The sequence below is a fragment of the Pseudochaenichthys georgianus genome, chromosome 3, assembly GCF_902827115.2.
Source record: "Pseudochaenichthys georgianus chromosome 3, fPseGeo1.2, whole genome shotgun sequence".
In the NCBI taxonomy this organism is placed as follows: domain Eukaryota; kingdom Metazoa; phylum Chordata; class Actinopteri; order Perciformes; family Channichthyidae; genus Pseudochaenichthys; species Pseudochaenichthys georgianus.
In genome coordinates, this window is record NC_047505.1 from 10617279 (window position 1) to 10641207 (window position 23929).

The 23929-nt window shown below is 40.8% G+C and overlaps 1 protein-coding gene across 2 annotated transcripts in view; it reads right to left on the reverse strand.

Moving 5' to 3' along the window:
• Window positions 1-23929, reverse strand: part of LOC117462567 (protein MTSS 2-like) — a 102812-nt gene that overhangs the window by 21618 nt on the left and 57265 nt on the right. For both annotated transcript variants that reach the window (XM_034104860.2, XM_034104848.2), the window contains exons 4-9: window positions 9060-9144; window positions 7989-8080; window positions 7177-7251; window positions 2313-2470; window positions 648-755; window positions 464-561 (exon numbers count right to left, since the gene is read on the reverse strand). In XM_034104860.2, the coding sequence (XP_033960751.1) occupies window positions 464-561; window positions 648-755; window positions 2313-2470; window positions 7177-7251; window positions 7989-8080; window positions 9060-9144 (616 nt within the window). The remainder of the gene's footprint in view (window positions 1-463; window positions 562-647; window positions 756-2312; window positions 2471-7176; window positions 7252-7988; window positions 8081-9059; window positions 9145-23929) is intronic.

A 23929-nucleotide genomic window follows, 5' to 3' on the forward strand; every position in this document is an offset into this window, starting at 1 on the left:
ACACACACTAAACACTGCAGGCAAAAGGCTGTGAACTCGCATGCTTCTGAGCTTTGCCTGCGACTCCATGCATAAACTGACAGAGATACAGTGATGTTTTTCAGACAAAGAACTACTCAGACTAAACTGCTTAGTTTACAGTATTCTTCTTGTATTATTTATTTTGAATTGTGTTAACCCCTATGAAAAGCAGATATGCGCGTATGCTGATGATCTCTGCTATTTGTGGCAAATTAAATATAATTAGTCCACTTTTTAGAAGATTGTTTCTGTGTCTGAAGGTGGTTTGTGGTTTATGTAGGATTCCATTAAGAGTGATGATAACTGGACACACAGTAATGAAGTACTGACACATAGACAATAGCACAGTAACACACACACAGGGAGGCTCCTCTTTCTTTACAAAAAAGTATTGTCGAGCAACCATAAGTTGTTGGTAGTGTGTGTGTGTTTGTGTGAGTACCTGCACATGCTGCTCTTGCGGGAGCAGGAGCTGCTGGGGGATGAGGGGGGGGTCTGATAGGACCAGCTGTAGTCCGACCCCTTAAGGTCCTTTATCACCTGTGAGAGAGAGAGGTTGTAATATCATTAGTTTCTTTCCTTTCAGCACGCACATGTGTGTGTTTGTGTGTCTGTGTGTGTGGTACCTGTTCACTAGCTGGCGGCAGTTTGTGAGGATCAGTTGTCAGCACAGTGAGGTCATCAATGATGGCCTGGAGGTGTGTGATCTCTCCCAGCATGGCAATCTCTCCATTCTATAAAACATGATTGAAACATGCACTGCGCTTGTAATAGATGTCGGGCCGTCGATGAGCGTCAGGTCACCCTACTCAGATTGGTGTGTACTGCACCGTCGTGTCTTTTCGGCTGTGTGGACACCTTCCGCCGCCGATTTGACATGTTGAATCGCTAGGCTATCGGCCAAAGAAATCACTCTGATTGGCTGTTCAGCTAGCGAATCAGTGCATGAGAAGCGAAGCGGAAGTGAGGGACCCAAACAAACTATTAAGAAGGCAAATCTGAGATTTAATTTAACTCCAGCTCTCGACACAGGTTCGGGAAAGCCCCATGAGCTTCTCGCTGTAGAGTGAAAATGGAACGCACACGCTATTTGTTGTTTGTTTATAAAACGGACAAGTCAAATCAAGCAATCTGATTGGTTCTTAGCCGTCAGTATCCCTCCGCGCCTGAGAAAAACAGTATACAGTTGAGCTGAAAAGCAAACTGGCTTTTCAAATTGGAACAAGAAAGCAGCGGAGAAGTAACGGGGCAGAAACCCTCCTTTTTACACAGCGGTCCAGACATAGACATCAAACGGCAAAACATATTCAGTGTGCAGTTCCTTTGGCATCAGGGCAGGGATATCTAGATACTTTCCATGGTTTGACATAATGAATTGTGCTACTTTTAAAGCAAGCAACGTTGTTTTCAAATCTGTAATCAAAGAGGTCCGCAAAAACGCTATCGACCAATCAGATTGCTTGATTTAACTTGGCAGTTTTATAAATATATTTAAATTTCTTCCTTTACGAAACAAACTTACAAAGCATAAAATGGAAACATTTAAGATTAACTTCGACCTCCGGGAGGTCTTACTATGGAGGAGTGGATTGAGCAGTGCCTATCTCCAGAAAAAAAAGCACCTAAACGACGACATGCAGAGCTACGTGAAGAGCAGGTAGACCAACTGGAGAAGTACCACCATTCAAAAGCTTTCTGATGCAGGTCTTGAAACAAAGCAGAGAAATTATGACCGTTAGTGGCCACAGGTGCGAAAGCTCTCTCGAGAGCTACTGGAAGCCCAATCTCGGGGACCGGAGAAAGTGAAGCAATATTCTCACCACGCCAAGCAACAGCTAGAACAACCTCAACAAGTAACCTCGTAAGCCATGCTACTGATGCTGGACAGGTTTTCAGTGGGTGCACAATAAACGGCAACATACAAATGCATGTAAATAAATAGCCAAATAATGGATCAACGCTCTCTGTCTAAAATGTTCGCTAGCTGTTAGTGTTGTTGCATAGCAACCACCTCGCATTATGTTGTGCTCCGCGTCGGGCCGAACCACGCCCTTAGCTGTGATATAATGAGCATATACCACGGCCTGTCGTGAGCTATTGCCTAATTATATCACGCATTGCCACTCACGCATGCGCAGTTCGTACGTGCAACTTGGCCGTCGGCTGAAGTCTTTGCGGTGTGTTCCAGTGCGAAACATGGCCAAGACGCAGGAGACGTTCCGTCGGGACGTGTTCTTTGGTGTCAGTTTGGTGTGTAAGGAGCTTTAGACTATAGCCCCCCCCCCACTCACCACAACAGGCTGCAGGAAGCCGATGAATGTGCAGAAGCGCCCCCTCTCCTCCACCAGGGCACGGCGCACTGCCTGCTTCTCCATCTCCTCCATCAGCAGACACATGTCAGTCACATCCTGCATGGCACTGTCCAGCTGGGGCTGCAGGTCCACTCGCCCTGCAGGGGGGAAACACATATGATATAGAAGAGCTTGAAACCAGCAGCTCAGTGGGAAGATGAGGGTAGAAGACGGGAGAAGAGAGGTTTTCGGATGTGGGTGATGTAGTAGGAAAGAAGGTGACGTTGCAAACAATGCAAGTGGAAGGTGTGTGTAGGAAATGTCACCATAGCATACCGAACACAGGGAGACAAGGTAAGCAGCAACATCTTGTTTGATATTGTAATCCAATGCTTATAAAAGTTACATCCGTACCGCTGTCTATCAGCTTTGTTTTGGTTTCCACCAACTGCTAAATATCACATGTAGCTGGCCGCTAACTTTGTGGGTCCCCTGTTTGTTGCTGGCATAATAACATATGGTGGGTTATGAGAGCCCTTTCACTTCAATAATTAGAGCTTTGGATAACCTTGGTAAAACATGATTTATAGGCCTACAAGTCTACAACGGACTGTGTTTTTTGTTGTAACTAAGACTAGAGTCTAAATGTATCCATAAACAGCTATGTGCACACATAATGTGCGAGAGTGTGCACATCTCCCGTAATAACAACACAGAGCCAAAACACATACTATGTGTTTCTTCCTAAAAATGTCACTTGCAGTGATTGCACAGAAATGCATCGATGACAGAAAAGGACACATAAGTGGAGAAGTATGGTGTAAAACAGGGGTGTCAAACTCAATTTCATCACGGGCCACATCAGCATTATGGTTGCACTCAAAGGGCCGGTTGTAACTTTAAGACCATATAAAAATACATATATAAATATATCATATATATAAAATAATGTATTATATTACATCATTGCCTCTGCATTGGATTATCATCGGATAGGGTAATAACTTCATAATTAACTACGTCTGAAAGCAGAAGTCTAGGGCAAATAATTGCAAATCTTTTCAGTGCGTATGTCCCAAAATGATTTAAAAAGAAAAGCCAAATTCTGGAGAAAAAAGAAATAGAAGTGACATTTTGAAATAAAAATCTAATTCTGAGAAAATGGAATTCTATGAAAAAATGCATATTTTGAAGAAAAAAAGGCAAATTCTGAGAAAAAAGTCATATTTGAGATGCATTGTGGGACATGTTGTTTATGGGAAACATGCTTCTGTAGCATGTAACCGTATAATAAACATATTATATTCTTTGAAAGCTCTTGTGGGGCCACATAAAATGAAGTCGCGGGCCGAATGTGGCCCCCGGGCCTTGAGTTTGACACCCCTGGTGTAAAACATCTCAATCCTACCTACTGTTAACAAAAACTAGTGCAATGCATTGAAAGTCAGCCATGAAATATATATTTGTAGTGTCACAACATGCAGTGAAAGAGAGGACAAGAGACGAGTGGCAGCATGAGAGCAAAATGAAAGTGTGACTACAAAGATAATTGCAGAAGTCATGCAGAAGATTGCATAACTCAAACAACTGTAGAAGCTGAACTCTGTCTGTCACCAGAATTTTAAAAAAGCCCTTTCAAACTCATGTGTTGCAACTAGTAGTTTGCTAAAAAAGACATGGTAGCTGCTTTCACATATGTTGTCAAGAAGATAACATGTTCCTTATGTGTGTATTGTTCTACTCATAGGCCACGGTAACTGCACAATGCAATGCACTTACCAAACATGGGTTGGTCTGCAAATCCCTGTCTGTAGTCATTAAGTCCTAGCTGTGTGCTCCGTAGCTGTCCACAGTTTCGCAGCATACTTTATGTCCTTTCAGATATTTCTGCCGTACTCATGCAATTTATACTTCTGAAAAATATCTAACTGATCCGGCACTGAAAGGATATATTCATAATCAGTTGTTTCAGGCTGTTAACATATGGTGGTTCTCTAAAAGGTCATGAAATGATTGGTCTGCTGCAATAATACCTTTGTGTCCTCATCACAGAATAATGATGGACTTCTTTATGTCCCAAAATGCCCAAAGAGAAAAAAGTGCATTTGTGTATTCTGAGTATAGAATGTGTTGCAGGAAGATATTATTTCATTGATCTCGCTATGTGTTACATCCAAAGTACAACACATTGTTAAACTCTGATTTATTTTAGTCAATGTTTTTTTTAATTCAACGTGTAACAAAACTGCTTCTTTAACATATGAGTGATGATTGGTTCCTTGATTTCTTTCTTATAACCTCGATGAAACATTCCTGGTTTAATGAAGGTTAAATAATAAAGGAATTCAAATAAAGACCCAACTTTGAAGAGAAACATATTGGTGAAAGTGAATGTGTTTCAGGAGTTTTAATTAAATCAACCAGGTTGTTTTATGGGTTCGTTTGAATCAAGTTTAATTTCCGCAACCCTTTTCTTCAACTTGTAAATACATGGAGGTGGACATCTTGTTTCAAAGTTATCATAACAAATAAGACACATAGAAAATAAGCACCTTAGTAACGTGAGTAAAGAGTAATATGCTGCAGGGTTAGATGGGAGAGTGGCGTTTGGATTGGTCTTGATTCCGGATTTTGAGGCCGAGTGATAAAATAAAGATTCAAGGCTTTTGTTATTTTGGTTTATATTTAAATGTGTCCAATTTTTATTGTATTTTATTATGTTACGTATTCTGTGTTATTAAATCATGCTTATTCATGTGACCATAGACTCATGTATGTTGACTCAGTTCATCCGACACTGGTCCATTGCTCTCTTTGTCACCTGAAGTCAACTTCTATGGCTTTTCCATGTTGTAATTCCCTAATTCCCTAATAAACAAAGAACCTGTTGGATCACCCCTTGTATCTCTAAAGTAGTGATACCCACAAACTGTTACACGACACACATGCTTGGAAGGTCATCTGCAGGAACAGTCTGAATGTGGGTTAACCAGGAGATGATGCAGCAGATCTGTAGCGAGCGATACTTACCCTGGATCTCTATTACAGGGGGACAAACACCACGGGGAGGGAGAGACAGCAAGACGGTAGCAGTGGGCAAAAAGGAAGCAAAATAAGGAAAGAGAAAGAGGGGGGAGAGAGAGCAGACAGAGCAGAACTCATTGTTAGGGTTAGTATAACAGGAAGCCATCACAAGACAGCCACAGAGCCACAGGTTAGAGCAGAATAACACAACCCAAAACATCCAGAAATAATACATTAACCAAGCATCAGCAAACATACAGACATAACTGAGCTATTATCACTTTCAGCAAATGTTGCATTATTCAATGTTTTTCTATTGACACTTATTTTATTTAATGTATCGCTCATCATTTGATTTATTAAATGTTGCATTAAACAAGTCTAGGGGTTCCAGATGAAAATGGTCCTTAGATAATACATACAATAATTCAGTTTGGTAAAATACATATTTTTAAAGCTCAATCAAGAAGTTATCTGGATTTAAGGTTTCTATTTCTGTCATGTATGTGTTACTTTCGCCTTTACTTAAAGGTGGGGTAGGTACGTTTGAGAAACCGGCTCGAGATACACTTTTTGTTATATTCCATGGAATGCTCTTAACATCCCGATAGCAATGAATATCTGAAGTGCTTTGACAAAAAATCCATAAAAACATGTCATCTGTGGAAGCCGTAGTACTGTAAAAAGCACGACCAATCATTTTAGCCGGCCCGGCTAAAATAATTGGATGGCCTACCTGCCTGTCAGCCTTCCATCTGTGCACACATTTATCTCGTGCCCTCATTGGTCATGTGCGCGTTCGTGTGTGTTGGAGGAGGGGCTCTGTAAGGAAGTGGCAGATTTTTTCCGGCTGTGTATTTTCAAATTCTAGCGCACTCGAGCTGGTTTCTCCAAAATTACCTACCCCACCTTTAATAAATAAAAAATATAGAAAATAATATAGAAATACATTATTATTACTACTACTAATAATAATAATACTAATAATAATTCCACCAAGACACGTATGTATCACATTTCAATCATTACATTTAAAAAGTCCTAGAGATTAACCGAAAGACTAATGTATTAAACAGAAAGACATTATGAAATGTACATTACAGACATAATGCATTTGTGTATTGATCTGCCTGGCAACCAAATGAAAGCTGGTCCATAAAAACACACTTATCATTGGTTGTTTCATCATTAAGTGAAATGTTTCAGGACAAATAAGAGAATACCTGCAATACCACTGATCACCACTAGATGTCAATGTAAACCTACAGCTTTTGTTATGTGCTGCAGAAAGGCTACGGTTCTCGACCTCGGTGAATGACTCATTCTCTCTGTGTGTGTGTGTGTGTGTGTGTGTGTGTGTGTGTGTGTGTGTGTGTGTGTGTGTGTGTGTGTGTGTGTGTGTGTGTGTGTGTGTGTGTGTGTGTGTGTGTGTGTGTGTGTGTGTGTGTGTGTGTGTGTGTGTGTGTGTGTGTGTGTGTGTGTGTGTGTGTGTGTGTGTGTGTGTGTGTGTGTGTGTGTTGGCACTGAATGCAACTTCGTCTGTTGTATGTTAATGTATCATGCATCCATATCAGATACAAACCATAAATCATCATTTTGGATTGTTGGCCAAGGGAATATTGTTGTTGGTGTGGATTTACCTTTCATTAGCAACAGTGACACCATCAAAGAGATAACGGGTGTATAAATGAACTCAGTGTCTACAGACAAAGTATAGGAGCAACACATAAACACCATTGACAGAAGATAATTGATGTGGTCTTTGTAAGCTTGCAATAAAACAGATTGAGCTCTACAATGTGACTTCCTGTTGAGCCGGAGCTCTCCTGCTGACCGTTACCTTTACGGGCCTTCTTCTGCAGCTTCATGGTGTCAGATGACTTCTTCTTGATCTCGTGGCGTGACCTCTTGTACTCTGGAGACGGGACGAACAGAGATGCTTTAGTAGCAGGAATGTAAAGCCCTCTGTGTGAACTCATATTCTCTTGCTTACAGAAGCTATGAAGCCAAGAGCTAACTGGTAAAGACTTTGCATTGGTTCGAGCAAAACATGCTGATCCTTAGAGATTACAGTCAAATCATAGCCTTGGACTTTGGAACACTTGAATGGACCAAACGATTAAACATTATACACAACAACCTTGGCTAATAATGCTCAAAACCAGGTATTTATTTATCAGTTATGTAGGCTTTTTTCTTTTACAACAATGGTATTAGTAAAGTGCGACTTAACCCTAACCCTTCCACTCCATGTGACTTTAGAGTTTTGACCAAGACTCGTGTATCTTGACCAGGACTCTTGTAAAATACATGTTTAATCTTAATGAGACTCTTAGTTGAATAAAGTGATTGTTCTGGATAATTGATGAATAAGGTATCTACTGTCTGAATACAGTATACTTCACTTCCAACCAACCTTCAAACATTTAAACTAGAAGGGCAATCTCTGCTCTTGAATCAGGTTATCAGTATTTTTTGTATTTCTGCTGATAAATGGTCAAATAACCCTAACCCTAAAAATACTAGTAAGGCACAGAGCAGCAACTTACAAGACATTACACACTTTTATACAATAAAGCAACTTCAGTTGGGTGGATGCTATGTGTGCAATGATGTCATGAATTAGCATCATAACCTGTGAGCAGTGTGTACCTTTGGCGTGATCTTTATCCATCTGGGTGGCTGTCTTCTTCCAATCCTCAATCTTATCCTGGAGAGGATTGATCAGACTCTCCATCAAAGCACTGTGAAAGACATTGAAGAGATTGGGAGACAGTTCAAACACAGCATTAATAACTGCTGCTTTGTTTCAATCAAAGCAGTCCTAGGACAAGTACTTGTATTCGGTGGTGTCTTGACAAGAGTCTGACTTCAGTTATACTTCCAATGTGGTGAATTACGAAAGTTTGCTATGGTCTGCATCACGTGTATCTCAATGCTATATGCTTTACTATCAACTTAACATGTGTGAAATGCATCTTCCACCCAGACAGTATAAGGAAAAGCTTTGGTGTGAACAGTAGCAACATCGTATTCTGACGACCAAGCACCACGTTTCTGGAATGAGATCCATACACATATTTCTGTCAACGTGCACATTAGTGCATTGGAAAATAGAGACCCCAGTCATTACCATGGTTATAGATCAACATCGCCATTATCATCAGCATCAATATAATAGTTTGTGCTGTGGAAAAGTCATAACAGAGGATGGACGATGGAGGAACAAGCAAATGATGGTTGTAAACAGACTGTTGCGGAGGTTACTAGAGTGGAATGTGTTATGGGTCAATGGTTGGAGTCACCTACAGTGATGTGTAATTAGTACAGACAGAGCAATGATCCTAATGGAAGTCATCCACCTCGAGCGATAGAATTACTAACTAAGAACTGCTAACAAAGCACTTATATACTAATAGAGGACTGGCTTATCTATAGCCAGTTGAGTAGCACTTGAAATACTTGGCTCTATGAAACCTGATGTACTTATATGATTCTGTTTTCTTCAAGGTTGTGTCTTCCTGGCCGAATGTACTTATTGTAAGTTCCCAAGCTTTGGCCCAATCATAACACAACAATAAAAGGTCAGCATTCGATGAGTTCTCTTAGACTTCTGAAAAACCTTGATGGACTACAGTGTAAGGTCTTCAAAGAAAGGAAAGGAAGCAAAGTTAGGAGGTAATCAAGGAGATAAAAAGTGAGAAGGAAAGACATGTATCTTACTTGGTGAACTGGCGAAGTTTGGCCTCAATGCTGCGATGCCTCATGCACATCCTGGTTAGAGCTGAACCAATGTCTCTGGTCGCCCCTAGAAACACAAACAAGCCATGTTCATATGATGATACACGTGCACATACACAAGATGCTACCTACGAGTTTCATTGCACATTTACAACCCGATTTTGTTCCACAGAAAAAACACAAAGCCACATTCAATATTTACATTGCAGCTATTTGTGTGCTTTGTAAAGTACATGCTGGTGAAAAACAATGTATTCTTCAAACAGATGAGCACCTACCAAGTGTCCTTTTACATTCAGCCAGTATTTACACTAGACCCTGATCTGCTTCGTAGATACTACACACACTGCCTGCCTCGTCCAAATAAAGTGGTGTCTCTTGAGTGTGTTTGTGCGAGAGCCCAAGCGCCCAGGGACCCAGATTTGTGAGCAGCTAACCTGCAACTGTAAACACAAGTCTATTTTAAGAGGGAGCAGGTCCGTGTGGAAAAAGCTGACCCTGAAGTGTAAGTCAGTTTAAATGATGGCAGAGACTGTTAACTTCCAAACAAGGTGCTCCAAACTGACACTGCTGCTGTGCAGGTGGAGAACCCACCAGAGAAATGGGATGAGAGCTGCACTCTGACGATGTGCACATAAAGGCTTTCCACCAGAGGTAAGGCTTATACAGTATATCATCACTGCTGAAATGTACACACTGGAACATTCAGATTAAACAGCAGCCAAATGGGATTTCCTCAAGAGACACTGTTTATCAGCAGAGCTTAGACAGGTTTACATAGTCCAATGCAGGGATTGCAGAGTGAAGAAAGTTGTTATTCCAAAACGTTATGCACCAGATTAGTATTTTCTTCCAAAACTGAAAAGAAATGTGTTTGAAAAAAAGGAGTTGATCCATTCAACGAATCCCGTATAAATATAACAGCGACAGCATGCATAGTGACCACAACAAATGAAACTGTCAACGTGCTTTATATACTCCTACAGGAGAAATTAGAAGAACTGTGTGACATCATCAGACCAAATACTGTGGATTATGTTCAAGTACTTCCTAAATATGAACATAAATAGCATTTATTCTTAGCTATAGCCACATTTGTATTTACTACAAAATATTACATGGCTTGGTTGAATACTCAATGCCGATTGGTCAATAGAGTCCACTTCAATGATCAGGACGTTTAGAATGACAGTTCAAATGCTGTCATTCTAAACGACCTGAACATGGATATAATTTGCCTAATCTCCTACGGTAGATTAAAATAAATACTGATCATTCATATGAAATGTTATTTCCCTACAAATCAGTGCATACCCATACACTGACAAATGTAAAACCACACACACGCACACGCACGCACGCACGCACGCACGCACGCACGCACGCACGCACGCACGCACGCACGCACGCACGCACGCACACACACACACACACACACACACACACACACACACACACACACACACACACACACACACACACACACACACACACACACACATACACACACACACACACACACCATGTATACATCACTTCAGGGGACATTACATTGACTTACATGCATTTCCTGGAGACTTATCCTAACCTTAACCATAACCAACACATGCCTAACCCTTACCCTTAACCTAACCCTAAACTTAACCAAGTCTTCACCCTAAAATTAATGATTCCCCTCATGGGGACCTCCAATATGTCCCCATAAGGGAGGCGAGTCCCCACACGTGACTATGTAAACAGATGTAGGTCCCCACAAGTATAGTAATGATAGTACACACACACACACACACACACACACACACACACACACACACACACACACACACACACACACACACACACACACACACACACACACACACACACACACAGTGTGTTGTTCACATCCACAGAGAAGTGCTCCATTCATAATTAACAAATTCCTCCCTCACACCTCCTGTTCTACCCGGCAACCATTCATTAAAGCAGAGCCACCCTCCCGCAAACACACACACACACACACACACACACACAAACACACTTGTATGCCGTGCATGCCGATCAGTTGCAGTATTGTGTACTGTGTGTTGACGGTGGAATCTAACCCTAAACCAATAAGCACATGTTGAAGTTGATGTAGAGAAAGACTGAAGCAACGTAATACAGCTGATAAGAGAGTGTGTGATATGTTGTATCCTAGGAAAAGGAACATGAAATGAATGAAATGAGAGAGGAAGAGATGACAACATGAAGACGAGAGGGGTCGCCTCACACATTTTAATGAGCTCACTGCTGGCGAGAGCAACATGGGACTGCAGTTACAGCCAACTGTGTGTGTGTGTGTGTGTGTGTGATGTGCGTCTGTGTGTGTTTGATCTTGTCGTTTATGAGGGTTCTCTTCCTGTTTGTCTGTTATTACCATGCCTCTCAGACTCCACGGGAGATCAACAGCTTAGATGAGGGGCGGCACAGAACACTCGCTCCTCACATCTGGAATACAGCTACTGTGCTTGTTGTGTGTGTGTACTGTACGTCAGTGTTCATTTGCGTCAAATTGATTGGAACGCAAAAGGACAGGAACATCCCCCAAAAAGGAAAAGTAGAACAGAGTGAGCACTGGATAGGAGACTACCTACATTCCTCTGTGCTTTGACACTATGTACTGTGTTAGTATCACATAAAAAGGGTTGTATTCAAAAGTGTGTGCAGTTTATTGTACTCTCAAAGAAAAAAAAACTGCCCATTTATAAATTGTTACAGCACTTAACATCAAGAATAATAGGCAACAGTTGTGAAACTGTTATATTCAAAGCTCTGTTTTGATTCATTTGTGTAGAAATCGTTGATCTACTTTCAGCTGATAGGATTTCAAAGTAACGACTTATTCTCATTTAACAGAGAATCTGGAGAATCCGTGCATTGTTCTTGCACACCGGGAGGCGTGTGGTGCAGTGGGTTGAGCGTTGGGTTCAGGGGGTCACAGGTTCAAACCCCACTGCAGTCCGCATGTCGCTGTGTCCCTGGGCGAGACACTTCACCCCAAATTGCTCCTGTGTCCACAGTTCTTGCAACTTCTATCGTTTTATCATGACTCTCATCTGTGTGGTTTCCAGAGGCAGAAGGCGTGTGTGTCCAGGCTTTAAACCGTCGTTGTACTCCAAACAGACAGACACAGTTGTACATTTGTTTCCAGCAGGAAATTGAGGTGAATATCACTCACAGTTACTTTATAAAGTGTACAAGTATTCTGAGATCAACCCCCATACACCATTTCTGTCTGTCTCTCTGACCACCCTTTAAAGAGAAGGAGGGACTCCCTCCTGGGAAATATGACTTGTTCCTTCCTGTCCCCTCATTCACTCTCTCTCCTGCTGTTGATGTGCTTCCTGTCTGCAGAGCCCCCAGTGTTTATGTACGTGTTTGTAAGAGGGACCCACCCGATCTGAACAATACACTAGTGCTGTAGTTTCACAGATGAAGTATAAGGTATAATGTTGTATCGCATATACATGGTACTCATCCATTGCAAAACATCAATTGTGCTAACAAGTAAGCTACTTTTGTCATATAAGTAAGTTTAGCGTTGACTCTGTTCAACCAAGTGGTGTGCTATTTAGAATATCAATAGAGAAAGGGAACTGTTGCATTCTGGGGCGGCGCTGCCATCTTTGAAGAAAAGCGTCCATAGCAACGGCAGGATCCACACATATCTATCAGCTCTCACCAGTCATACAGTATGTGAACTGTTTGACATCGTAAATAAATAAAGTATGTAACAAATAAATATCCTTGTCGACATGAGCATAACATGGGTAATTGTTCATGAAATTCTTGTTCAAAGAATCGTAACTTTTCTGCGCCTCTCTGTTATATGGAGTTGGTGCCTATACACCTGTCAGCAATTGAAAAATAGTACATCTTTGAAGCTCATGTCTAAATTGCTGAAGAGTGGGTATTAAGGGCCCTTGAATCTATTGCTCAATGACAACAAAACAAATATCTGGATAAAGGTAGCACAAGAATGCTAACAAAACAATGGCTTATTATGCATAATTAAAGGTGGGGTAGGTAAGTTTGAGAAACCGGCTCGAGATACACTTTTTGTTATATTCCATGGAATGCTCTTAACATCCCGATAGCAATGAATATCTTAAGTGCTTTGACAAAAAATCCATAAAAAAACGTCATCTGTAGAAGCTGTAATACTGTAAAAAGTGCAACCAAGGATTCGATGGCCTACCTGCCTGTCAGCCTTCCATCGGGGCACAAACTTATCTCGTGCCCTCATTGGTCATGTGCGCGTTTGTGTGTGTTGGAGGAAGGGCTCTATAAGGAAGTGGCAGATGTTCTCCGGTTGTGTATTTTCAAATTCTAGCGATCTCGAGCCGGTTTCTCAAACTTACCTACCCCACCTTTTATTGACTTGTGTATTTATATACTACCTTATTCCATGTTTGAATTGTCATTCCTTTATTAATGGTCTGTTTAACTGTACAGTAGTTCAGCGATTCATTTTGACATTAAGCAGTCATAAAATGGCTGCCACCCAACGCATGCGGCGTCTCTTGCTAATGTTGGCTACCTGGTCATTTGGTAAACTTTCCATGCTGGAAACGAATGAAACGTAAACCCATGGTCCTTTATGTACCATTGCAACAGTGCCTAATGACCTTGTTTAAAAGTTTAAATTAAAAAGGTTACTGCTACTTCTTCTGCCGCAATTGTTAGTCCAGTGGTTCCCAAACGGTGTGCCGCGGCACACTGGTGTGCCGTGAGGCAAGTCCGGGTGTGCCGTGGGATTTTGTGACAACCATACGTTATTATTGCAATATTCAACTACACAAAAATAATTATTTTTTAATTTACTATGTCAGTACTTTGTAGGTTTATATGTACGTAATCTGCGCGACTTGCGCGTCCACATCTCCACGTGCAGTGCTGCATAAACATGGCTGAGTCAGCGATAACTCTCGAGGGGTGGAGGTATGCCCATTATTTTGAGTTCGTCCGAAGAATAGACAGGAATGTGACGGTGAGGTGCAAACTGTGTCCTGTCCAGGCCAGAAGCTGTTATCCACTGCTGTAAACACCACGTCAAACCTCAACAAGCACCTGCAAATAACACATGTTAAAGGTGAAGCTACCGCACACGCTATTTGTTGTGTGTTTATATCAGTCTGTTCTTCTTCTCTGTTTTCCGGTTGTTGCCTGTTTTGAATGACGAATACACACTACTGCCGCCTGCTGGTAAGGAGAGTTATTGCCACTCACGCATGCGCAGTTCGTACGTGCTCGGCTGAAGTCTTTGCGGTGTCTGGTTCCAGTGCAACACATGGCCAACACGCAGGAGAACACGCCGACGCAACAGCGTGAGCAGAGATAGACTGCGCAAAATATACAGATAGCAGGAGACAGAGGACAGCCACGGTCAGATAGCAGGAGACAGAGGACAGCCACGGTCAGATAGGAAAACATTCAGGATCTGGATCAGTCTTATGCGACAATGGAAACTGAACTAAAGAGAACATTTTGAAACTTTAGCAGTCTGCGTGATCTGCCTGCAGGGAGGGGCGGGCCGGCCCTGCGAGTAAAGTAACGAGTAAAGTAACAAGTTACTTTATGTAGAGAGTAACGAAGTAGTGTAATATATTACTTTTTTTAAAGTAATATGTAATATATTACTTTTTTTTAGTAACGACCCCATCTCTGCTTAGGACCTTGTCTAGTGATATATAGATCCAGAGACCTATATCAGTTGGCAACATATTTACAATAGCACATGTTTCAATGCTGATTGCTAAAATGTTACATTTATAATTTGTAGTTCAGGACCATGGACAATGCAGCTTCCTTGCATTGACAGTTCTCTGTACTGAATTTCCTTTGTCTCATTTTTAATGTTGTGACCTGTCTGGTTTAAATGAGTGGGTTGCTGCTTTGATGAAGCCTAATTTGATAACGTTTCAAATTAATTTCTGAAATATTTTGTTAATAAATATTTCATGAGTAATATAGTTGTCTTTGTCACATTTTATTTGGCATTAGTAAATAATTATGCACATTTACAGATATTTTACATGATATGAGTGATAACACGTGTTATAAGGGCTATTTTGCACAATAAGTGTGCCTTGAGATTTGTACTTGTCCTTTGGTGTGCCTTGGGCACAACAAGTTTGGGAACCACTGTGTTAGTCAACGAGTCATCAAAGATGGCCGACTTGCTGGTTGTGACGTCACATTTCCATTTTGTATAATACTGGTGCAGATAAGGAAGTACCTGTAATTATCAATCAATCAATCAATCAATCAATGTTTATTTATATAGCCCAATATCACAAATGTTACATTTGTCTCAGTGGACAAATTGTGTAATAACACACATGATGTTTATAAAATGACTGGATTGAAGTCTGCCCAGAGAATGGCAAAGTCATAATTCTCCCACGTCACCTAGCAACCATCTTCAGTGACAGGTTTGTAACAGTTTCCATGACAGCGCACATCTTGGCCTGTTGCTATGGAGGGAATCCAAATGTTTGTTGCTAATGTCAAATTGTCTGCAGCTACAGAAATGAATGTCTGAACTTCACTGCAAGAGAGAGAATTAAGTACTCAAACTCACTCTCTCACACACACACACGCACACACGCACGCACGCACACACACACACGCACGCACGCACACACACACACACACACACATCATTTTGATTATTAATTAATTCATACTAATCATTTATAAGTGCAATTTTATATTATAGTTCATATAGGACATTCAACTGTTGATCAAAACATAGAACATAGAAATGCAAGAAAATGTCAAACAGCTGTTCTTTAAATCTCAACAATTATAAGACATTTTAGAATGTCACATTCACAATAATCATCTAAAACCATGTCCCTTCAGCACAGAGGTAGGGCTGCCCAGGGACCACCATATTCAGAGGGATTTCAGATACACCCTAATTGAAAATTGCAAACACATATACTGTATTTGGTATACTGTTGCTTTCCCAGGGAATCTCAATGGGCCTCTTTCAAACAGTCTGCTCTCTAATGATAACATGCTCCCTCTCTCTCTCTCTCTTTCTCTCTCTCTTTGCCTGGGGCATCTGTGGCCTTTCCACCAGTGCATCTCCATGGCAACTATTATCTATGATCTTGCAGAGGGATTCGTCAGCTTCTCTATCCTCATTGGCTGTGCAATGCAAGCAAACTTGCAACTACAAAAGTGAACTGCAGTGATGACCACACTCCCAAATGCATACAGCATGGGCATGCATGCGTATGTGTGAGTGTGGTTATGAGTTTAGTCTTCATTCACATGTTCGGAGAAAAGATCAAACATTTTATTTAGGTTAGATATTCTGAGACTGTTTACGATTCGATGGACCTTTCAGATTATTAAATAACCAGATTTTTCACATAAAAAAAATACATTTCCCTAATTGTTTTTTGTTTTTAATCGCTAGTTTTAAGTGGGACCCGATGAAAAAAAGTGTCTTCCAATTTCCTTTTTTTTGTGGTGATTTTCTACCATTTTAGAGTTAAAAAACATCTTGCAATTTAGACTTTTTTTATTTTATTTTTAAATGTTACAGTATGTCCACTGTAGAGGACGACGTAGAGGACCATATTAGTTTGAAAAGACAGCCAAAATTAACAGATAGACTATGTAACGTATTATAGTTATAGAGTGATATTAATACAATAATACATTTCTATGTAATGTCTTGTCTTTTATCTGGACCCTGAGTCTGTAATAAAGTTTTCATTCATTCACCTATTTAAAACATAAATAAGTAATTGATCTGAACATTGCTGTTTATTTGGTCATTAAAAAACTAGTTTGGTTTTTGGTGAATCTTTCTAGATCTTCAAAGACTTTGTCATAGTGGGAAAAGTACCTCATTGACTCCAGTCGGCACGGGCTGTAGGGTCATCTTGATAGTTTAATGGATGCGGTCTCCATTTCACCTGCTCATAGAAACTAAGCTGGCATTCCTGAGGCAATTCTCATTTTTCATGGCTCCACTTAAAATAAAAACAACAATAAGACATCTCTCTGTCTGTATCTGTGCGCTCAAGGAGCCTCATGCACCCTTCTTCTTGACCCTCTTCTCTCCCAGGTGTGAAAGCCTCATCTCTCTCATCATCTGAGAGCTCAACATCTGAATCTCCCTGAACTATCTGGTACAGAAAATGTCTGCTTCAGTTCCGTCTCCTGCAACAATATTGAGTCATAAAGTCCATGAAGATAGTCCTGACGTCCACTAGAATGGACATTTATAAAAGGGCTGTTATTTGAAAACTTGCATTATTGAATTGCTTTCAGAACTAATTATATAGTTCCTCACATGTTAATAAACAAGAACATATATGATTTCCATGGTAAAAATATAATAATTCTATAAAGTTTTGTTTTTGGTATGTCAGCCATTTTGGATGACAAGAAAGAGAACTTCCCAGCATGCAATTGTAACCAATGACATATCACTGGAAAGCCCAGGGTGTCCTCTACAGCACATCAGGGATTGATGGAGTAGCTCAAACGAGTCAAAGGAGATGCATGTTAACAAAATGGTGGACATTTTCAATGGGCCGGGTCCCAGGAGGATATGTTGAGATGTTTGTTTCGTAAATTACATTTAGTGTGATTCACTGTGTGTTTTCATTGTAAACATGTAGTCCCCTTAAAACCCTAACCCTAACCCTAACCCTGCGTCCACTCCTTATACAGTTTATAATGAACATAAATCATCCAATAAACAGTTGTCGCAGTGTCGTACGATATTACAGAACCAGACTACAAACCTCACAATTGCTCATATACACAACTTTGATTGCTTCAAACCATAAACATTAGACACATTGTAACCATGACAATCACATCTGTTTTCTGGGATGTGGGAGCAATTCTGTTGAAGGGAATGCTCACATGCCTCTCAGGCGTGATCCAAGTGTGAAGAAGGCCAATGACTGCAAAGACATAGCGGAACCTTTGAAGCAACCTTTCATTATATAAGAAAACAAGTCAGTTAGTTGAAATGAAGGATGAATCTCTATAATTAAATCATACCAGAGAGACATTTTCTGTTTCCTGGGAGGCTCGATCATTACTAATGCAAAAAGGGGCTCAGTCAACATGCACCTGGCTTAGGGATCAGAATACAGCCAGTGTAGGTGTGGGACATTGATGAATTACGGATCCAAATATTGTGGAAATACACAAAATATGCTTCACTTTTAAAGAGGGGAATTCTGCAAATGTTCAGGTACATATTTGTATTTGGTGCCTCTTGTGACATGTCTCCTTGCTTTAATGTTCAAAAAGCACTTTATTGTTCTCATACTGCCTGTGCTGCAGCACCTCTTTTCATCCTCTGTCTGAAACCAGAGTCCAGTCTGCTCTGATTGGTTAGCTGGCTGGCTCTGTTGTTATTGATCAACCTCTTAGAGATGTCCCGCTTCTTAGCCTATCACCTACAATGTGTTGGAGTGCTAGTCAATAGAAGCGTGAGTGTTACATAGTGACATCACTATGTAACACTCACGCTTCTATGGTTACATAGTGATGTCACTATGTTATGCAAGTAAAAAGGAGTCTAATTGATTAATACATCTAAATGAAACGTCTTTGTAGCACACATGTTATTTCTATATTACCACCATTTGAGGCGGCAGTGGCTCAGTCTGTAGGGACTTGGTCTTGGAACCGAAGGGTCGCTGGTTCACGTCCTGATCTGACCACAGAACATAATATGGAGTGAGCTGGTAGCTGGAGAGGTGCCAGTTCACCTCCAAGGCCACTGCCGAGGTGCCCTTGAGAAAGGCACCTATCCTCAAAACTGCTCCCTTGGCGCCGGGTACCTGGCAGCCTCTCTGCTCTGCCACCTCTCCTATCTGCATGTATATCCTTTGTGTTTCTTCATGTATATCCTCCCTGTGTGTGTAAACACAACAGAGTGGGGAAAGACATTGAATAAAGTATATCTTCTTCTTCTTCATCCAAGGAGTTTTTGATTCCAATATCTTAATGATTGAATATTTCTTAGATATCTCATGTACGTGCTAAAGGTGCAGGAAATACTTCACTGGCTGTCATTGACCAATAACATGACCAATCAAAGGAGAAAGACAGTACGGGAAAAGATACCAAATAAGATATAAGGAAGAAGAGGAAAATGGAGTCTTGGATGACGGTGCTTTTGTGTCTCTTGTGGCATAACAAGGATAGAGGATTAATGCTTAAGCAGGTGAGGTTGCTGTTGCCAAGGTTACAGACGTCTGCAGGAAAACGCACCTCTGTTCCCCTGACACCAGCATCTCGGAGGTGACACAGCAAGAAGACGGCAGAGTTAGAGACAAACGATAGACGCACAGGGCGAGACAAAGGAGGAGGTGTCGCGGAGACAGATTAAAGAGAGGATGACAGGAAGATGCAGCAGAGAGACTGCAGCGGTAGATCAAGCAGAATAATTCATGAGGCCTAGATTCTCCTCTCACTTTGATACCGAGTCAGGGATCGTGCCTTCCAGACGACGAAGCAGACCGTCGCCAAAACAAGCCATCAGTCTCTGATACAACGGCATCTACACACTGAAGTGTGTTCCAGCAGGGTGAATCGTGTGCAGCCAACCTCAAATACCGCATGCTGGAGGAATGTCTTGCAGCATGAAACATTATACTTAAAAAACAAGCTGCAAGAGGCCGTGGTTTGGAAGGATTTTGATTAAGACGAAGGCTCATAAGTTTATCATCGATAATGGAAATGAACAGACTCAAATATTATTATGAGTGAAGATATTTGTAATGACGTGATACAGGGAATCTGAACCCTGTTGCAACGTCTCACAGATCCCAAGGATAAAGCTGTTGACTTGTGTGTTGCTACAGCCTGCACATCCATTTTAAATGAGCTGACGGTGAGTGTGTTTACCCGTCTGCCTTCTGCTTAGATCAGAGGCAAGGGGAGGAAAGGTTTCTCCATAAGTCAAGACCTCAGTGTTTCCCATACATTGATTTAAATATCGTCCGCCACAAATGGATCTGATACAAAATATATATATTTTAGTTTGGTGGTCTAATGGATAGTGAGGTTGATCGGAAGGTTGCGAGTTCAAATCCCGCCTGGAACACCACCAATAGTGTGCCCTTGAGTAAGGCACTTAGCCCTCGGTTACTCCGGAGAGAACGTCCCTGTAATTGGTCATTGTAAGTCGCTCTGGAATAAGGCGTCTGCTAAATGCCTGAATTGTAAATGATATTTCTGGGAGAATAAACCCCACAGATCCTCAACTCCGGAGCGTCTCACTCATTAACAACGCAACACAGAGCAACAAGAACGTTGTCTACAGTAGCCATGAACTCGCATGTATTATCTTATTTGAGGGGGGGGTGGATGCGTGGGCCACCCGAATAGGTTAAGGCAGTGGTACTCAACCTTGTCCTAATCAGGAGCCACATTGACGAAAAAATATTTTTGCAAAAGCCACAATCCAAAAACGCTCCTTTCCTCCCTGAAACCAATATGCATTTGAGAATATGGATAATAGTAATATGTTACTAAGGAATGAAAAGCATAATGTACAGTGCAATAACTGTGATTTATTATTTTCACTGCAACCACAAAACACACATTGCTGACTGCCCATAACAACAGATAACAGACAGCATGTTTACTGATCACCACAGGGTGCCTCTGTCGCTCTTTCACTCGTATTAGGGTGGAATACGTTTTTTTGAGCAGTTCGGTTCTGTTTGAGTCTCGCCAGCTTTTCCGCCCTCAACTCTCCACCTTTCGGAAAGTCGGTACTGAACTTCGCGTGTTTTGTGTCGTGATGGCGCTGCAAATTGGACCTTTTAAATTGTGAGATGACGTTGTCACAAAGCAGGCAGATGCATTTTGCCGAACCGGTGGAGACGAAGAAGAACTCGAGTTCTCAGTCCTCTTTAAATGTTCGATATTCCTCTTCATATTTTCGTTTCCTATATTCCTTTGCCATTTTTGCATAGTAAGCTAGTTTTCCCAGTGTGACGGAGCAATTATCTCGCGCACCTGCAATCAGAGCGTGCAACCTGAAATAATTTGTGATTGGTTGTTCAGAGGGATGGGGGGGGCGGCTTAATAGACTGATGTGTGTGATGACTGATGTGTGACTTGTGAGTGATAATGAAATGTTGATGAACTCTGCTGACAATGGTTTAGTTTTTCGTTTTTTTTTTTTTTTTTTTAAGTGGGACTTAAAAGAGCCGCAACTAGTCTTAAAGGAGCCGCGGATCGCTGGGTTAAGGGGTCTTTGGCTTTTCTTGCCGGGGGGGGGGGGAGTGCGGTGCGGTGCCCCCACAAATAGAATCAAGTTCTGTGGGAACACTGCACCTTGTGCTAAAACAACTGTAAAAGATGAATGTGAGGTGTTCTCCCTGCTGAGCTCTATCTGCAACTAGAACAAGGGAACCGATCTTGATAACAGGATTAATAAATGATCAAACAATGTCTGAGTAACACTATCAGAATTATAACCACTTTCCTCGACTACATCATCCTTCATTTCCAAATGGTTTGCCTTCATTAGGATAATGTCTGTGTCTCTGGTTTTGTAGCATTATTACTTGTATATTCACTGCTACCTGATACATGGACTATCTTCTCTTTGAAATAGTTGTTTTCCCATTTGTATGAAAAAAGACATTTATCCTGGTTATAACGTAACTGTAAATAGTTTGGTCCAAACTCTAACCGAAAACCAGCTTAAATGTTGCAAGCTAAAAGAGGACAGGAACAAGAGTGAGCCTGTAGGGAAATATGCCTATGAAAGCCAATATGAAAGTTTTGAATTACATAAATAACTGAATAAAAAGAAAAAAATGCAGTATGAAAGTAACTAAGAATGAAAGTAACTAAGAACGAAAGTAACTAAGAACGAAAGTAACGCAGCTTAAACGTCCGAGTCAAATTAAATCAGGGGTTTTCTTCAAGCCTAGGCAAATATGCCTATATACAGAAACACATACTATACATCCGTTTAAACTGTTTCCTACTGCAATATTTTCCAATTTTCTTTATGTAATATTCAATTTGTAACTGTTCTACTCGTCAAGATCTGTCAGTGTTTCCTGTTTTGTTTTGGAAAGTGCTCAAGCCCTGTGTTTCCCCTCCTGTTTGATTACATGACTCTGTTCACCTGGTGCACTTGTGTTGTTCCTGCCCAGCTGTGTGTTGCCCTGGTGATTAGTCCTGCATCTATTTCAATTCTGGTTTTCTGTTGGTCTTTGTCAGATCCTTGTTTTTTGTTAATCAGAGCGTTCTGTTCCATGTTGCTCTCCTTGCCCTGCTCTGTTTTACCTACAAATAAAGTGTTTTTTGTTTTTTAAAATGATCGTGTCCTGTGTGACACTAATTCATACTGTTTTTGTAGAACATTTTATAAAATTTAAATGTGCATTTAATATTATAATAACATACTGTGTTTGCCATCAACATTGGACATTTTCAGATTCCTTTTTTTAACATACCATGTGCATCATCGATTCAAAGCCAGATGAAACCAGAGTCGTTCAACAATTGTACAACATACTTATTGGTATTGATAGAACACACATGTGAGATGTTGATTACGTTGATTTTAGCTTATCTTTGTTAAATTATCTTTTAAAATTACATGTATCTAAAAGGAGTTACATGTGTACCGGTGTTCCCCTACTACTGCCTTTCAATAGACAGTAGAAATTTGACATTCACTCACACACACACACACACACACACCCACACACACACACACACACACACACACACACACACACACACACACACACACACACACACACACACACACACACACACACACACACACACACACACACACACACACACACACACACACACACACAACATTCCAGCTTTGACCTTCGACCTTCGAGGTCAAGGCTAGGTCACTTCCTGCCAGAACACATCTCTCCAACGCAACTGCTATTGCCATGGTGACAGGAGGATACATTATGCCAATGTAACTGACACACGCTCTCAAGGCTAAGATTGATAACACATAGTAGCATGTAGAACATCTGAGACAAAAGTAGCATTTACTGGTCATATGTTTGCATTGAAATGTTTTGCCCTTAAGCCAGGATGTTTAATGTTTAACATAAACTGCAACCCATCATCCTGGAGATTGTGACCTAGAAGAGCGTCCGCTGTGATGAAGCTGTACAACCACAGCCGGTCAGTTTCCACCCGCGTCGCCTCAAACAGTGCACACAAGTGGTGCAGCCACAGGAAACATAATCTCTTCCTTTGTCCTATCTATTTTTATTCAAATATTAAGCACACTCTTGGTTCAATGTAACTTATGAAGAAGAAAAGACTATGTGAGTTGGACATACACGTTTCTCTCTTGGTAATGTCATCTGATGTCTGGACTGAGAGTGAACACAAAACCACAACTAGAAATCCATGTGTTCTACTTTACAGATAATCCACTTCTTATTTTGTGGAGAAATCCAATCAATTGCTGCTGACTCTTTGATTAAACATAATTATCAAATAGCAAAAGAACCTGCAAAGGTTTCTAAATACTTTCTGGTCTTATAAGAGCTGAACCTAATTGCCTGCAGTCTATATTATTATTATTCATCCCTGATGCTCTACTATTAATGTCTCAGAGATCTATTAGCCTTAACAGGAACGAGCACATCATGAGTTTTCTTCATTTAGGTTCTTCTTAGGTATTACTTTCATTCATTTTGTTTTTGAGATGAAAGTTAAAAATGTATTTTCTATGTATGTTTGATGTTTGCTTACTATTTTAAACATGTCTATTAAATGTATGTCGTCCTGGTAGCAGAAGCTAAATATCTGTTATGTTAAAAAAA